Below are 18,971 nucleotides of genomic sequence, written 5' to 3' on the forward strand. Positions count from 1 at the left end.
AAGTTTTTCCACTCAATACAAATGATGTTAGCCTGTATAGAATCATAAATCTTTTGAATGGCTTTCATGAACCCCAACTTCACCTTAGCATCATGTATAGGAGCAACTCTATCAAGCCATTACACATACCACTTTGGGTTCAATGCATAAACAGACATGTGCAAGGGAGTGTTGAGCTTCTCTCATTGGCTTTGAACAATTAGTTGAATGGGTTCATTGTAAAAATCTAATGTTGGGTATTTCTCTTGTACATCCACTCATACATCTCTCCAAGGCTAGGTGCATTTGCATCCCCAAATCTAATAACTTTGAAGATTGGAGTGATGATGGAAAAAATGTATCTCACATCAGCCCAAAAAGTGTCACTCTTCACCACCTCCTTCACCCTCCTCCACTACTCTAACTTAGAAAAGCCACCAATTCCACTCTATTGTCATGACCATTAGTTGCAATGTCGTTTGCAACTCATGCACCCTCTCCAAACAAATGAAGTATGATACTTATCTAGTCTGTAAAAGTTTAAAAAACTCCTTAGAGAAGATCCTAAAGAGTGCATGTGAAGTACGGTTATTGCAGATAAACATCTACACATCTCTACCATTATAACAAACTCTTTGATCCATCTGACTTTGCCCATGTCCTTGAGTGCATTATTTATGGCATACACAAAGTAAAGAGTCCACTAAATATGCGTATAGGCTGCTTCAATCAATTTCCTTGCAGCTTTACACACATGTTGCATTTGTCACTACGTGCACCACATTCTTTGGCCCAACCTCCTCAATAGCATCTCTAAGGATTTAGAACTAAAACTCAACATCATGACAGTACCATGAACAATCAATAGTCGTAGGGAAGTAAGGATCCTCTGTACATGCGACCATAATGTTGATAAATGGACAATGGCCAATATCTATCCACCCATCCATGATTATGCTGCATATACTCATGACCCAAGTAACCTTCATTTTCTCCACAAGAATACTAATCTTGGAATAATTCGTATCTAAGATTGTTGTTCTCGATTTTGTCTCCTCTGGTGGTACATATGATGGTCTTGTTCTTATTATTTTTGCCATAGCCTCATTATAATAAGAAGAGCTAGCCGCATGGAATGGAATGCCATCAGCAAAGAAGAATTTGCCAATGGCATCATTTACCTCATCCATATTTCGCACATTAAATAATTCTGCCACAATGTTTGCAACATCACTAGTGTTCATTCTACGTTTCCCCTTAGGCTCTATTACTCAATGGCAAAGGAACAAGTACATGACATACTCCTACACCTTTTCTTGTAACATAAAAAAGATGTGCATTAACTCTTGTAAGACTACATTAAAATTCAAGTTATCTAGTTGCTAATTGTCTTAAAGGCGACTTCTTATCAAACTAACCCTTAGCAAAATCCTCTAATAATTTGGAAAGGCAACTTACAATGTGCATTGTCAATAGAACTAGTTGCCTCACCACCACCACCCCACATTTGTACTTAATCACATATTCAATCCCTATAGGCTCTTCCTAACCCTCTTCATCATTCATGGTGTGAGAAGTAGAACTCATAGAACTTGATAGTGCAAGAAATGAAATTTATCTTTGGTCCAAAGGTTGAGAAAGGGGCGAAAAGACTCCTTGACCAATCCATCAATCATAGAACTTTAACCAATGATTCTGACATCTAAATCTCAAATTTTAACAAAATCAACAAATTTTGATATTAGAAAATAAAAAATAAATAGAGATCAAAGTTTGAAAACTTACATTGACGATCTCGTCCATGACTTTGGCAAATCTATGATCAAAAATGGTCTTCACGACCTTCTCTACTTCAGCCTTCCTACAATAAGGACTCTCCAACCATCTTTCGCTCACACACATGCGCTCAAGTACTCTCCAACCATCTTTCATTCACAAATATGCACTCAAGGTTTGGCATTGTAGCTAATATGCTCTACAAGGTGAAGAAATTATTAGCAAAGTGTGTGACTCTTGATCATATGAGATATTTACCATCAATGTGCTCTCTCATAAGATTTAGGACCAATGTGTGGTTGTAGACGTACATTGTGATATTCCTTGCATCTTCAACCCCATTCTTCACCCAGCTTATTTTCCATATGTCCTCAAAGAATAGGTGACAGTAGACAGCACAAGGGCTCCAAAATAATGTTGAGTGCCTCACCTCTAGAAGTTTACCAACTGCCACATATCCAGTTGCATTGTCAGTCACAATTTGAATGACATTTTTCACTGCCACCTCTATCACCACCTCATCCAACATGTTGCACAAGGTCTCTACATTTTTTATTTCATTGGAGGCATCAACTGATTTTAAAAATACTAGTTGTCCCCCTGAAGCCACTAAAAAGTTGATGAGTTTCCTATTTCTGCCATCTGTCCACCCATCAAATAAAATGGTTCTTTTGTTCTACTGTCAGCATGTGTTTTTGACCTCATCTTGTACTAATGACTTACTCAACTCATGAAGAATTGGTGCAATAACCATCCCCATTTATTTAAAGTTATCAATTGAATCAAAGCTACAGTTCTGTGTCCTTATCACTTTTTGATCACCCAGTTCTCAAGATTGTCAAAGTGAAAGCATATGTATATAGAACCACAACCAATGAACTAGAATGTAGCAAAAAGAAGTGATCTAATCAACTAAGCAGACAACGTGGTAGACCCAGCTAGGTCTACACTTCTTCAGTGGAGTGTACTAAATCAAGAACTAAAACAAAATACCTCCACACTTATTCAAAGGAATGTGCAATTACAATAAGCACAATCACTTCTTTCTTTTTCAATAGAAAGCAATTACAACAAGCACAATCACTTCTTGCATATTCATTGGAGTGCAATTACACAAGCACAGTCACTTCTCACTTATTCAATAGAGTGTAATTATGATAGGCACAACTACTTCCACTTATTTAGTGGTGTGTGCAATTACATTAAATTGTAAGAGGAAGCCACTAGCGGTACTACCATCTAGGGTAATACAATATAATATGAAATGCATTACAAATCATCATTAAAGAATAAAAACTGGCTAATTTATGTTGATATAAAATCTGATCATAACAATTGACTGCTATAACATTCAAATTGAAGCCAAAGATGTGATTAAACATTTGTATGGGTCAAACAAGACCAAATATGAACCCATATGCTGAATAAGTGATTGAAGGTGAAACTGACAACTCCACATATTCATGTTGTTGTCTACTATTTGAACCCCAAGTTTTATTGCTCCCCTACTTTCAAAGTAGATGCAAAAGTTCTTGTTTGCCTCAACACATATTGAGAGATTAATTGATGATGAGAACTTTCAAGACCTCATACTTCATAAGATGCAAAGTTATAAGAAAGTCGAGGGGGCATTGTTTTCTTCAAATTTTTGCATTCATAGTTGATCCACTCTACAGCCAGGTTAAAAAAAATGTATTTATTTTAATTTTAGGTTTATTAAAATCTTTACTAAATTATAAATGGCAATTGTCTTGCAGATTTGTGGTGGGAAGATTATGGTGCCACAATGCCTAATCTTCAAAAACTTGTCATCTGCATTTTATCTCAACCCTATGTTACTAGGTCCTATTTTTACCCAGGTTAGCGCGTGGGTTTGGTTGGGTACGAGTTCGATGCTGGTTCATCCCTAGGTACACCAGGGTACTGCCTGGGCACCTAGGTTCCCTATGAAGGACCCATACAGAACCTAAATGTTGAGGCAGTAACTTGGGCATATCGAAGGCATACCCAATACCTGATATATGCAATTTTTTGGGTTTTTTAATCTTATACAATACTGAAATAATCTAAACACTTCTAAACATGCAGTAATAAACACCAATTGGAGTATGAAAGCATAAGGGAAACTTCTCATATGATATTCATATCTGGCAAAGAGTTGACAATCGACTTCAAACTGGTGTAGTACCACATAAATTATATGTAAACAGCGAAATCACTAAGATCAGCAATAGAAATATGTCTAGCCAAAAAACTATTGTATGAAGTTTGAAAATTCCTTCAATCAACAACTACAACAATGTTATGTAACCTACAACTAGTAAACCCCTACTAGAAAAATGTTACTTATCTATCACCACTTATAAATAGGGGTAACAAGTTAACACACTAAAACTTTATATTTTTTACATGATAAGAATGATCAACATGTATTTTAATTTTTGCAAATTATGAATATGAAGTATTTAAATATTCTATTTATTGGCAATTATGAGTATCACTGTCCTTACAATTTATAATTTTGAACATATATATATATATATGTATTCCCGTACTCATACCCGACAAAAAAAATTGCCATACCACCATATTAGGTTCCGATACCCATACATGCACCCATACCCGAATCAATAACTTAGTCTCAACCTTGTAGTGCTTCTAGTTGTGAGTGCAAGAGTGTTTTTGAGGCCATTCACACAAAGAAGCACAATAGATTAACTCAAAAGTGTTTGAATGACCTTGTTTATGTATTATACAACCTTCAGTTGCATGAAAAGAAGGTACAATGGCAAGGTTCACATGAAGCCCTTAACCTTGATGGCGTTGATCCATATTCAAATTGGATTGCTGAGCCTGGTGATGTTGATGTGGATCCATAGTTAACTAATGATGAGTTAGCTGATTTGGAAAGGGAGGAAGTTGAATGGGAAGCAGAAGTGGAAGCATATGAGGAGGCAGAAAGCGATGTTGCTCAACCATCAAGGGCAAGTTCCTTACATATATAGCTTGATCCTTTCACTATGGATGAGGCACTTGTTGAGGTTCCTATTGAAGAAATTGCAACTATATCATCTACTTCAGCAATACCTACACAACCGCGACAAACCTTTTTGAGTTCTAATTGTAGACGAAATTTACGATTTACAATTTTCATTGATAACGAAAAATTGAAGTTCATATGTATTCAAAGGTTGAACTTGTTTTTGGTCTATGGTATATATTAAACTCAAATTTTGTTTATATAAGATGAAAATCAGTGATGTGTTCTATAAATTCAGTATATATGTGTGTTTTTAAGAATATTTTTAATATTTTCAAATGTTCTAGTTATTGTTGGGTTTTTTCCCAAGTTTTTATAAATTTTGGGCCTGCCGAGTTATTGCCGAATCCGAGTTTTTCAACTATAATTTTATCCAAGCAGCTGTCTTTTATGTATTGTCTTTTAGTGGCTGCCTTTTAACTTTTGTCTTCTAGTGGCTCCCCTTTAACGTTTGTCTTCTAGCACTTGGGATAAAGGACGGAAATTGCCTTTTGTCTTTGCTGTTATGGTTGACTAGGATTTGTCTTATTCAAATCATCTTACGAATTCCACAATTATCAGCACTTTTAATCTCCTTTGTCCTGTAGCGGCTTCTCACAGCTACATCTCTTTTCACTGCCTTAATAAATTATTGATATTTCGGAATAATTTAATTTGAAGTTTTAATTTTTAGGTGGGGGCACTACATGAGGATCTACAAATCCATCTCGACTCTCAATCCCAAATGAGTCATTAATGTTTTCTCTGTCTATTCATAACTCTTGGCAAATCCCCATAACTTAAGCCACATTTTTAGATTACATCCCAAGACCCACTAGGTACCCTAATGATCATAGAGACTAGAGTTTGTAGTCACATATGATGACTCCAACCTGACCTGGGTTACCTTTGGAGGTACTGCCAGGAATCAAAATCCAGTTTCACCCATCCATATATTAGAGCCGACTGCTTTTCATTGTGTTTTAAGTTGATTAACCTTCTTAACCTCTCTCTTATTGGGAATTATTGTAGTCTGTTCTAGCCAGCCAGTATTTGATTCAATAGCTGAATGATGCTTTTTGTTCCAGTTCACTCAAAGGCATGGTCAGATCAAATAAAGGGAATATATTTTACTTGTTACAGTTGAACCAGTTGGCTACTAAATTCGCAAGAAACAACTGACAATTTCTATTAGACCACTTATGTGAGCCAACAATCATAAACTATAACATAAAGAATACAACATGTCCTTTAGACTGGTTAAATATTAACATATATACAATCCTAAATTAGCCGGAAATTAATTTATTTGTCTTTGACATAGCTCTCTTATCCCCGTAATAAAAAATATCAGTTGATCTATGAAGTAAATAAGTAGCAGAATGCAGGCTTTACCTCTAATTCCTAGAAAGCATCAGAAAGATTGGAAAATATAAACATTGAAACACAGTTGAAGCACAACGAAAATTTAAGTAGATTTAATCAGAGAGAATAATCAAATAAAAAAGCACACAGCAAATCTGCGTTTTATGATAACGATCATTTAATTCATTAATGGAAGAAAAGAAATATCAGATAAAAATTGTGTTTATGCTGATACTGACACTGATGACAACATACAAATTTATGAGCAGTAATCAAGATAAACTCCACAAGCTAAATAACTATTATCTGAACAATGGGGAAAAAAGAATTTGTAATTTGTCTAAGTACTTGATTGATAGCAAACAGTACCTGAAGTCGGATGAACTGGTTGAACGTCTCTGTGTTGTTTCCAAAGTAGGACTTGCACTGAGCTTTTTATGAGGAGTCTGATAATACGCAAGGTTAGTAGCAGGTTGAGGAGGTCGCTTACGTTCAAGAAGAGCTTTTGCAGCCCTGAAATTTGCTGTTATGCGAGCCCTTTCCTGATCATTTATCCTCTTGTGCGATGAATTTGCTAATAAGGACGAACTCTCTGGAGCCATTACTAACACCCGCTTCCCTCTTGAAAGTGTACCACTTAAAATTGGTGATGAGGACTAGAATTTGGAATGATTAAGACAAAATCTTTAGCAACTGCAACTTATTGTTCATTCTCTATTGAGTTCCAAGCCTCCTTTGTTGGACAAGATGATCTCTTGAACATAAATTAGATACAAACAATTTTAGTATTGTGGTATAAATCAAACAATATCTTCTCCCACCACTGTTTTTGCTGCAAAGGATAATGATTCATTCCTATATGAAGATATTTCAAATTTGAAATACTTTTAGAGCTTCTTTGCATCCATCCCAAGCAAGCCAAATCATTGTACACGCCTAAGCCTGTAGAAGATAATATAGAAAGTTGAGCACCTGCATAATAAACAACAAGAAACACATAAAGTATCTAGATATTGTAAGATCAGTCAATTCGTATTCCTGCATTTGTAAGTTTTGTTTGTAACACAGCACAAATGAGAATCAACCATGATGAATCATATATTATACATTATTTATACATTATATTTATTTCACAGTAAACTATGTGTAACTCTCCAGTCTTTAGTATAAAAAGTGATAGATCAAACTGAAACTTCATGGATAAAATGTACATACGATTTACTAGCATAAACATTTGTTTGTCTCATGCCTTCCTTGATGGTATTTCAATTTTAAAATGCACTCAGAAATGGTATGCATCAATCCTAAGCAAGCCAAAAAATTGTACATATTTAAAACTGTAGAGGATTTTATGGAAAGCTTAGTACCTATGTAATTCACAGCAGGCAACACAGGAAGCATCCAGACATTAATAAAACACCATGCTAATGTTCCTGCTTTCATATATCTTGAATATAACACAGCAGAAATGAGAATCTATTATTTTTATTCATGTATTTAACATTCTTTGTATGCCATACTAGTCACACTAAACATAACCCTCCCAGCTTAAGTAGGTACACTAATTGGTCAAGCTGAATATTCACAGATAAAATTAACACATCATTTAATAGCATAATATTAGTTTTCCTCATACAGGACAGCTATGGCTATCTCCTAACTGATCAATCTTCCACAACATGGAAATATCAAAGATGGGCATGGATGGTTTATCCCCAAAGCCAGTCTGCTGAGGCTTTATGACAGAACCAAAAGTGACGTTTGACAGACTTAGTCCTACCGGAGAACACAGAGTTTACCACAGATGGATTTCTTGGGCTCTGTTGCAGTCTTCTGAATCTCCTTTCAGCAATTAATCCAGGTTGACAGTTTGAAATATAAGTTATAACATTTAATATAATCATTAAGATTATTATTGACTACTGCCTTCAAGACTATTACTAAGCCACTGAAGTGCACCCAAGGATGTGTCCTCGACTTTTAGCACTGTCATCTCTAGTCACTCCATTCACAGACAGGAGGGCTAATATCATGCTTAAAGGGAAACGAGGTGAAAACCAAATTCATTATGTTTCAAAATCCTTTGCAGTGGAATGACATGCATCAGGCATCTGCCTAGGAGCTAACCTAATGAAGCATCGGCATCCAGTCACGTTTGAAAGCAAGCAATTAATCAATAACAAGAAATTATAATCTATCATGGTCAATATATATTACCACTTATGTAAAGCTCTAGCAAAACTAAAGCAATATTTACTGGAAAGAACTGTATGATTGGGACAGACAAACAAATTTTGATATTGTTTTTTATTGCATTCGAACTTGAGAAAATAGCAAGCAAAGTGTATAAGCAAAATACAAGATTTTGATTTGAAAATTTAATATAAGGCATAAATAATGTGTCTGCAGATTCTTTAACTCAAATTCCTGAAGTAAGCAACATCTATATTCAAACCTAAATGGATAGAAGAGATGGACCGATGATTAATGAATATGCCAATTATGAGAGTTATTGCTATGTAATAGGATCCAACGATGAAGCTCTACATTCTCAAGAGATTTGATTTTATATAAGAACTCTGTATGTTTAATGTATACAGTATATGCTAGCATAGCATAGTCAGCTGGAGATGTGCAGGTACAGTCATGGAGACTGGACAGGATGCCATTTCAAACCAGAATATAGGAGTAAATAACTAAGGGTATGCATACAGCTATATTATATATAAGTATAGGAAACAGAAGATCCGGTTACTGCAACAAAGATGGAATACTCATCTCAAAAAAGGAGTTTCTTTGTGACTGTGGCATACATATTATTTGTAAAGCTAATAGTTCTTTCGTCAGAATTGGATCCCATATTTTAACCAATGTCACACAGGGACACATCCCTTAGGGAATCCGAATTTCACACATTCCCATCCCCAGCACATTTGGGGACACAGGAATGGCTAGGAAAACTCCCCGAGGGTGTCCAAAAATGTCTGAAAATCAGTAGGAGATTGCCAACCATCCCATACCATACCCACCCATCATGAAAAAAATTGAAAATTTTAAAGACAGACAAAAAAAGGGGTGGGGAGCCCTTGAAGTAATTTAAGTATTATATTAGAAGTGAGATGATATGAACTAATGAACTGAAATTGGTATAAATGAGTGTTTGAACAGTTGCAATTATGAGCTTCTGAATGTACAAAGAAGAGGTGCAATTGCAATGCAGGAAATTCCTAGTGGTGCACGACGATTTCGTGTTATGCAAGCATTTATAGTTGCTATGCAAAAGATCCCAACTGATGCACAAGGCATTCCTATTGTTGTGCAAGAGTTTCTAGTCACTGTACAGGAGATCCTCGATGTTACACAAGACATTCTTGTTACCGTGCAAGAGATCTTGGCTGTGTGCATGGGCTTCCAGTGGCTATGTAAGAGACCGCTTTGCTACAGAAAGAAAATTTATGTGCTACACTTTGCACCCTTTGGCCACACAACCTCTTTCTTTTGTTGTGCAAGACAAACATTCTCATCTCTCCATGATTTTATTCTATAAACCGAAAGTGTGTTGCGACTTCAAGGAGTTTATTTAGTGTGTTGATAGATATAGCAATTTTCTTTGATTTGTCAATTGTTCTTCAGTTTTTTGTTCAGTTTTTTGTAGAAGTCCCCATTAGATCTGCATTCTCCCTTAGATACTCAACTTTAGGAAAGATTTGCAATCTTGCATATACCTTGCAAGACATCTGATCAAAACCAATGTCCCTGGATTTCAAATGATATTAAGTGTGTTCAACAATTGTTATATAAATAATAGATTAAATATATATGCAAATTGATAATAAAAGCAATGAAATATTGTTAATTTGTGTGTCTACTCTCATTTGAATTGTCAATTCAACTTTAATGTAGAGTAACATGATTTAAGATGTATATGATGAATGCTTTATAGTTTGCAATTGGATCCACTAGGGGACCGGCTGGATCCAAGTCCAATTTGAACCAAATCCATGGTCCAGTTTGGTTCCCTTGCAAATTCCAGCAAGGCATGGTGTGAAGGAGCCAGGTTCATCAACGATGAACCCAAGAATAATCCAATTGGATCGCACCAAATTCAACAAATTTTTGACAGGTTTTTTTTTGCTTTTTTTTCACCTTTGACTTTGACTTGGTTGCACTAAAACGAATTCCTAACCCTAAAAGTGCCAACTCAAGCATTTCAAATACAAAAAACAAACTCATTTTAGCTCATTTTTATTGCAAAAGGTACATGCTATTCCAAAAGGCTAAACTTTCATTCTTGCTTGTCATTCAACAAAAAGAGTTGAAGATTGATCATTAGCAATTCCACAACATTTGCATTGTTATTCCTATGCATTTGCAAATGTCCAGTAGCTGCCAAGAAGATCTAGAAGAATATTTTTCAAAGAGGTAAATTTTTCTTCCTTGCATTTTTGTTTGACAAGCATGAAACAAACTCTCTTGCTTTGTTCTTTTTTATTTTCTACAAATGCATCACTATGCTTAAAATTTTATAAGGTTAAGTTTATATATCTATTCATTGTTTTTAGAATTTTATTTACTTTGAATCTATTGTTTATAAAATTTGTTGGTGGTGCCTCAAGAGCAAGCCCTTCTGGTGATGAAGGAAGCTTGTCCTGATTTCTAGCTACATAACTATGAGCATTATTTGGATTTGACCTCATTGGAATGTCTTCTTCATAAGGGGAAGAGTAATATACCTTGAGCTATTTGCCTTTTGAGGACAACCAGCTCATTAGCCAACCTCTACACCATGGGATCTGTTCTCTTGGTAGCCCATGATCCCAATGAAGAGATTTCTTTGGACCCATTTGGCTCTATCTTTATCTTACCAACAAGGATAAGATCATCTTCAATATCAATTGCTAAGATTTGTGCTGCTGCAAGGTCTCTTCCCTTGTCAATAGAAAACATACCTCAGGCAGTTGAGCATTAATGAAGAAGCACTTCAAATTTTCAGTGGTAGGCTGCGCAACAATTGGAATTTTGTTAGACAACTTGTTGAATTTAGCCACAAACTCCCACATGGGTTCATGTGACTCCTTTTTCATTTGAGTCAATTGAGCTAACAATGCGTGCATGTCCTCTACAAGCTTGAACCTTTCTTCAAACTTTGTTCTGAGTGTAGCCCAATTTGTGATGGTTTGTGGCACAAGGTGGTAGAATCAATCTGCAGCAGCACCTTGGAGTGTCTCAATGAAAAGTCTCACTGAAACATCTTCATGTTCCAGACCAAGCACACCACATGCAATATAAAAGGCAGCAATGTGCTCATCTGGATGTTGTCTTCCATATGCAAAGAACTTGGGAAAGTTCTTCCTCGAACCATCAAGAAGAGCATGTAAAGGTGGAGTCAGATTCAACGAACCAAAAGCATTCCCCCAGGGACCTTGAGCAACCATCTTACACGTCCTTAGTGAAAGCTTGAAAAAATGTAATTACAATGAATAGGATACTGGTATACTTCAAACAAAAGCGTGAGGCTTTTGGATGCATATCATATCTCAGCAGAGTCACCAATGGTGACTCGGATGGGTCAACCTGCTATGTAATGATTCAACAAATTTATATCAGAGATTCTAAGATAGAATTAACAAAATATTTCAAATCTCTTGTTTAGCAGAAACCCAAGAAAAGTTATTCTGAAAACAACAAGACACTAGACTTCAAACGAAAGCGTGAGGCTTTCGAACCGTTTGTGTCCCCAACAGAGTTGCTAAAAATTGTTGGTTGAAAATTTTGTACACCTGGGGGATGTGCAAAATTGTGGTTTCAGCCATAGTGTGTGAGTATGATACTCTCCTAATTTAGGGAAGGCTCCCCCTATCTACAAACTAAACTAAACTAATCTAATATGGATGAGACAGCAGTCTTTCTTCTTCTTTCAAGAAAAACTATAATCTTTTCTCTTCACAGAAAAGTAATAGGAATTGGAAATAAATAACAGCAAATACAGAAATGAGACTTTCTGTAGGATTTGGAACATAAAAGGAAGCAAAGTTTCCATGAAAGCATAAAGACCTCCGTCACTTCCCCGGGACAGGAAAACAAAAAGAAAGCTCAAAGTCTTCAACTATCTATTCTCCTATCAACCTTTTTAGATGATTTTCTGGTAACCAAGCACAGTAAGTTGCAGTTCAAAGTCTAACTACATGATGCACCTCTTATGCACAAACATAGAAAATAAAAGCAGCACAAAGTCTGCAAGTTACCCCATTTGCTTGAGCTTTCTACACTGGCTTCAAACATGATACGCATCTCAAAGTCTGCAAGACCAAGTTTAAAAACCAATCTAAAACTCCAAACGCAATAAGCAGCTCAAAGTCTGCAATATTGAGCTTGAATCCCTCTTGTATAACACCTCAAAATTCACAATCAATCTCTAGAAAATGTCGTCACATAACACCTTGAATCAACACAAATTTTGAAAGCAATTTGCCTCTTTTAATTGACGGCAATCTGATTTACAACTAAGCTCAAAGTCTTAGAGTGTACATACAAACTGGCAGAGTCCTGTTGCATTGCCAAAAGATATCAATTACAATAGATCCCCTCAAGTATTTATAGGAGATGAGCCTTGAGAAAAAGGTGGGAGGATCCCAACTAACTCGAGAAATTCTCTCAACTACCATGACTCATTCCAACTACTAACTAAGACTTATTCAAAATTACAATTCCTATTCTAAATTGACTTGTAATCAGCTTACTTGTAATTACAAAAGTGCAAGTGATAAACTTGCAATTACAAAATTGTTTTTTATTTACAAGTAAACTTATCAAAAGAAAAACTACAATTCTGAAACCTTTCTATGTGTCTGAAGACACGACTCTAATTACATCATCTTTTGTTTTGAAAATCTTCATGCTGCTACAAGATACTCTATGATCGCGGTAAATGACATCTTGAACAGGAACAAGAACTTGCACCCTTGATAGTCTTTATGTCTTTAACCAGCAAACTTCAACCTTTCACATGCTTGGGGTAGTACTGACTTCTCAGGAGGGAAGTTCTTTGCAAGGTTGAAGTAAGAAGCCTATCTTTGTCTTGAAAGCATTCTATGCTCTCAACCATTCATGTCACTTATCCATCTCCTTGTGTGGCTCCATCATGTTGTTGTTCTTTCTTTGTATCATCCTCCAATCTTGGAATCTGCTTGCAAAATAAGGCCCATGCCTTAATTTATTGATTTGGTAGGTCTTGTGTGCAAACAAGACTGACAAGGGAAGGGATAAATTGATGCAAAAATGGGCTCACAAGTGAATTTCGGGTTCTAGAAGGCTGCATTACATGTGTGGAAAAACAAGTGCATTAACTTGTAATTGTGGAGAACAAACATGCAACTTCATATGTGTAATGGGTATCCACAAGTTTGCACTTGTAATTGGACCTTTAAGAATCATTTTCAAAGTGTTTTTGAGTGCATTTTGGGCCAATTTCGGTTTCTGGAAGGCTGAATGCAAGTGATGACACAACTGCAATCAAGTTTTAAAATTCCGACTGCAAGTAGACTTAACTGGGAAAAATGGATGAAGGTGTGAAATGAAAGGATGAAATGGGGTTTTGACATGAGGGGGAAACGGAAAGAATGATTTTGACCGGTAATGGCAAACTTTATGTGACAAGGAAAGACACATTTTCAGCTTGACAACTTTGGAAGAGGGAAAAAAACTTCAATTTGTAATCAGATTTATAAAACCCGAAATCTTGCTTGGTCAAAACAAATGAGCTTGGTGGAAACCGTAATGCTCTTATAAATAGGTGAAGAAGCCAACACGTTGGTATTCCTTGTCAGCTAAAAATGGATTTTCATTCATCCAACTCCACAAAAAAACGGCTTGGAAAGAGAGATACGTTTGATGTCAAACACTCTTCAATGAATGAAGGATGCAAAACGTGTTGCAAATGTAGAAACAATGATGGAATATGGGCACCCAAAACGTGGAGCTTACATGGCAAAAAACAGAGCCAAAAATCCCCACATTTATGCACAACGTGTTTGCCAAAACCGTTGAATCCCAAAAACATCGCACCAACGATCAATCTCCAACAGCATAGCAAGAATGTGAGATGGATTCAAGAGAATAATGCCACAAAAATCAGATTTGTGAGAGCAAGAATGCAGATCGGGTTTTTCCTCTCCAACTACAAGCAAATGTGCACTCCAAAGATGTAATCGGGTTTTTAAAACCCCTTTACAAGTTTTAAATTGCATTACTTTTCCTTCACTTGAACAATTTCGGGTTTTAGGGAAGAAATGGCAAAAAGAAAGAGCAAACAACTTGTAATGGGGAAATAAAATCCCCATTACAAGTTTTTAAAACAAAAAAAAACACAACTTAAATAATAAAAGACTTGTAATAGGGAAATAAAACCCCTATTACAACTTAAAAGGAATAAAAACATAAAAACTTGTAATAGGGAAATAAAATTCCCATTACAACTTAAAAGCACAAAGTAGGAACTTTTATGAGAAGTTACAAGTTCTCATTAAACTTGTAATTTTGAATTCAATTGTAATTTGTCCAAAAACTTCCTACAACAACTAAAAAGACATAAAAAGCAAGGGGGAAATAAAAAGTAAGTTACAAGTTTTAAATAAAGTGCACTTGTAATTGTTTTAAAATTTCCCTACAACACAAAAACATAAAGGAAACTCCTAACCTGCAATAGAAAGAAAATTTCCCACCTGCAGCTAGGAAGAAAAAACCCAAAATTGAAGGAAAGACATAGCAAACGAACTCGAAACACGATGTAATTTGAAATGTGAATCAAGGATGGAGCGAAGATCAGTCCAGTTCAACAAAAAGCAAAAATTTTGCCTTGGGAAGCGTTCCTTAAGAGTAAAATCTCAAACTTGCAGTGATTGCTCTAAAACCCGAAATTGCACTAAAAGCTAGGAAAATGAAGACCAAAACTCACCAAAACTTGGACAATGATGGCAAAGACAAACCCCAATGATTTGAAACTAACAAATGTGAGTTTTGCACCTCATAAAACATGCCTTGGAGACAAAAATGACACATTTAAACCAAAATTTTGTAAGGGTTGTCACATTTTTGAAAATTCAAAAATGAGGACAACACAAGGCAAGATGATATCAAAGACAACATCAAGGCAAGATTCACACATTCGAAAAGGCGATAAAGAAGAGAATTACAAATGGAAGATGCTATATTGACCTTGGAGGAAATCCAAGATCAAAGAGACTCAACAATATGGAGGATTGCTCAATTATAGACAAAGCTCAAGACACGAAGAAGACTTCACAATGATGGTGAACAAATGAAGGAAAGACAAGTTCGAGATTGTTGTGCCTTGCACACACACCCCGTCCTCGACAGGGACCCCCCTTTTCTTTTTTTGCTGTTGTCGATTTTTTATTCAAAGTTTTGCATCATGATATTGTTTAAGTGAAGTGACCTCGAATTGTACCTGTTTAGGTCAAGGTAAGGATTGAGTAAAGTTTGATGAGTGGGGAACAAATAACATGGAATGTGAATTGAGAGCTTAGTTGTGTTATGCTAGCAAAGTTGGATTTGGCTTTAAGGGTTTTGTCTATTGGTTTACGAATTGTTTCATGTAGATTAGATTAGTTTTCTAAACCCTTGCCTTTTGATAATTCTTTTAAAATCAATTTCATAAGTTGTTTATAAAGCATCATGTATCCTGAAAATCAGATGTTTAAAAGGCCCTGAACCTAGAGAAATTGTCTGTAGTTGTGATTGTAAAAGAAATTTATCCAGAAAATAGACACATTAGTCCCTTTGTGATTATCACCAAATCACATCAACGCTGAGTTATCCTAAGCACAGTCAAGACCTAACACTAGAAACCTTGAGGTTATCTTGTTTGGACAATCAGATGGCATACAATATTTCCTTATTCAAGAGAGAATAGGATATACTCGGTGTATTTTATTCTACGTTGGCGAAAGTTCAACCTCCCCATCAACAAAGTTGACATCAAGATGAACAAACACAAGACATTACAACATGAAGAAGAAGGATTGTCATGAAGATGGAAATGGAAGTGCAAGTGCAAACAATAGGATCAACATATTCAAGAGGATGCCAAGAATTTGCATTGTGACATAAATGATTTCAAGATGATGCAATTTGGGAATATGAACCATCTCAATCAGTCAAAAAGCCAAATGATGTTGAGTATCAAGAGATTTTGCTAGAGATGCAAAGACTTCTTTGCAATGAAGGATGAAAGTTTACAACAAGGAATGCAAGCTGATGTGGTGCCTATTTACCTCAACCACTCAGGTAATGTCACGTGGACATGTCCACATACATTGAACCTAACACATCTAATGAAGGAGCAAGTGACAAATGGAGCTACATCAAATATTATTGAATATACCTAACCTCATCTCTCATTGGTCTACATTCAACGAAGGACATGTGTCCAAAATGTTGTAATGATCTCATTGGTCAAATATTAAATGTAAGGTCGTGGTTGTTGTATCTAACCCAATCAGGGTTTCATGGAATTATCTCGGCCATTGATTTCAAATCAATCTAGGCCATTGAATTGTAATTCAAAGTCTATAAAAGGCTTTATCTTCTCATTTGTAAAGGTTAAGAGTTGATAATTAGAAAATAGAGTAGTGACAATAAGAGTAGAGTGACAAGACTAGGAATTGATGCCAAGGCTATGTTGGAATAAACATATGATTTTCATTGAAGATATGGTGGATCTTTATGTGTTGTTTCTACATGTTGCATGGTTTCTACTTACTCAAATTTAGTTAAAGTTCATTGATTTTGATGGAGAAATGCGATGATATGTTTCCATGGTGTTCATAACATTTGTAATTTGTTGATTGCAAATTGTAGTGCATAGTTAGCCTGAACCCAATTATTGTTGCTAAGTTCAATTATGGATATTCATTTGGATTGCATCAATATTGTGTATTTGGATGAATGTTTATGATATGAAAATCATTCACTACCTTTAGAGATTGCACCAATTTTGTGTAGTTGTTGTTATCATGGTGAAGCAAAGCTTGGTTTAAGGAATTTGTCTATCCGAGCATCATCCATTATTATCATTGTCCTTAGAATTAGCATAGATTATCTAAACCATTCCCCTTTTAATATTTCTTTGTTTAAGAGAAGTTAGTTTTGAAGAGTTCTAGCTACGATTCATAAACGTAAGTCCCTTTTTGATACCAACATATCATATCATCTCACTAAGTCTATCCAATGCATGTCAAGACCTAACTAAAGAAACCTTGGGGTTGCCTTATTTGATCACGAAGTTTAGCATATAAGGTAAACTTGTTCAAGCAAGGGTAGAATACTTAGGATTTTATTTTGTGTTTGAGGTGTCATAAAAAACACATCAACAAGATGCACCGCAAATAAATATTAATTTTACATAATTACATTAAAACAATGATATGCAAGATGAACAACACCTAATCCTAACTGAAAATTGGCCTTTGAACATTGTCATGGCAATGTCCCTTAAAGGAGCAATGTTTTTGAGAGTCGTCGATTAAGGAGAGGTGAAGGATGGCCAATTTATTAATATTATCTTTATCACAACCATTGTGATAGTCAAACCCCATAATGTTGTTCAAGTCATAAAATGCAAAAAATTGTAGAGCTGATTGGTTGCTGGTTGAGAAGCTCCATTCACTTCTTTTTGACACCTTGTGCAATCCACTCTTTCAATCTTATGATACAAATTATTGGGAACAAAATTGATTAGATCAAACAATTGTATGCAGAGGTTAAGGAGATCTAAATGTTCATCACCAACCACCAAATGTAATAAGACATTTAAATCATTTTCAAAATTGGAGCTATTGAAGGTAATTGAAGCAATATATTTTTTTTGGAAATATTGTTGTCATTGATATCAAAGGCGTATGGAAAATTGTTATTAAGTTTAGTGCCATTAATGTCAAGAAAGATGTCACGGATGTCACAATGGAATTTGTTGGTCCAAGAAGAAGAACTTGCAATGGCCAAAGGCCACTAATTGATCCTCATACAGCACATTAACTTTATATCCTTCGATAATGCATGGTCGAACATGAAAGCAACATTTATTATATCTTAATAGTTGGTTATAAAGTTTTCATGGAGAACATTTATCATTTAAATACTGGCCAAACTGCTAAATGGTGGCACTCATATTGGAGAACAAATATATCTGATTTGAAGCTTGAAGGCTGGCCGACTTGCTAGGCATAAGATAAAACTAAGACAAAATTAATATTTAATACTTGTACGGCTGACCCTTAAGGAAATAAAAGATAAATTAAATAAAGGCCGACCTATTTCATGAAGTCATCTCTCTTGGGAAAGAAGTCACCATCCTTGAGAAGTTGTCCCTCTTTGAATGAGTCACCTCCATTCATTAAGAAGTACACTGAGTATAAACGCAATCAGTATTGGAGATAAAAGATGCAAGTTTTATAATGAAAAATCATAAGAATAATAAGCAGATTCAGAGCAGAATAGACGTCTCCTTTGTAAAGGATTATGTTTCTTGGGTGAAGAGGCATATGAGTGGTATTAATAAAAGATAAGTGGGAATAAAACTTGAACAATGAGAAATGAGAGTATTTAGAGCAGATCTGCAGCAGTCTAGATCAGAGTTTTGTGGAGAGTACAAAGAATATATCATGAATATATGATATATACACACAGGTTTAAGTAAAAGAGCAGATGTTGGACCAGATTTATGAAACATATTGAAGAGAACAATTGAGCAGATTTAAGGAGGAGAATAGAGCAGAGTTGTGAAGACTTTGTGAAGACTCTATGGGCAGATTTT

General features: G+C 35.5%; 1 protein-coding gene across 5 annotated transcripts in view; it reads right to left on the reverse strand.

The window, feature by feature from the left end:
* Positions 1–18,971, reverse strand: part of LOC131062991 (ATP-dependent DNA helicase SRS2-like protein At4g25120) — a 224,596-nt gene that overhangs the window by 201,837 nt on the left and 3,788 nt on the right. For 4 of the 5 annotated variants that reach the window (XR_009111007.2, XM_057996740.2, XM_057996738.2 and 1 more), the window contains exon 2: positions 6,509–7,111. Coding sequence is in view for 4 of the 5 variants with exons in the window: in XM_057996740.2 (XP_057852723.2) it covers positions 6,509–6,741 (233 nt within the window). In the remaining variant the exon portion in view is untranslated. The remainder of the gene's footprint in view (positions 1–6,508; positions 7,112–18,971) is intronic. The other variant, XM_057996739.2, reaches the window with a different exon arrangement.

Source organism: Cryptomeria japonica, chromosome 2 (assembly GCF_030272615.1).
Source record: "Cryptomeria japonica chromosome 2, Sugi_1.0, whole genome shotgun sequence".
NCBI lineage: Eukaryota > Viridiplantae > Streptophyta > Pinopsida > Cupressales > Cupressaceae > Cryptomeria > Cryptomeria japonica.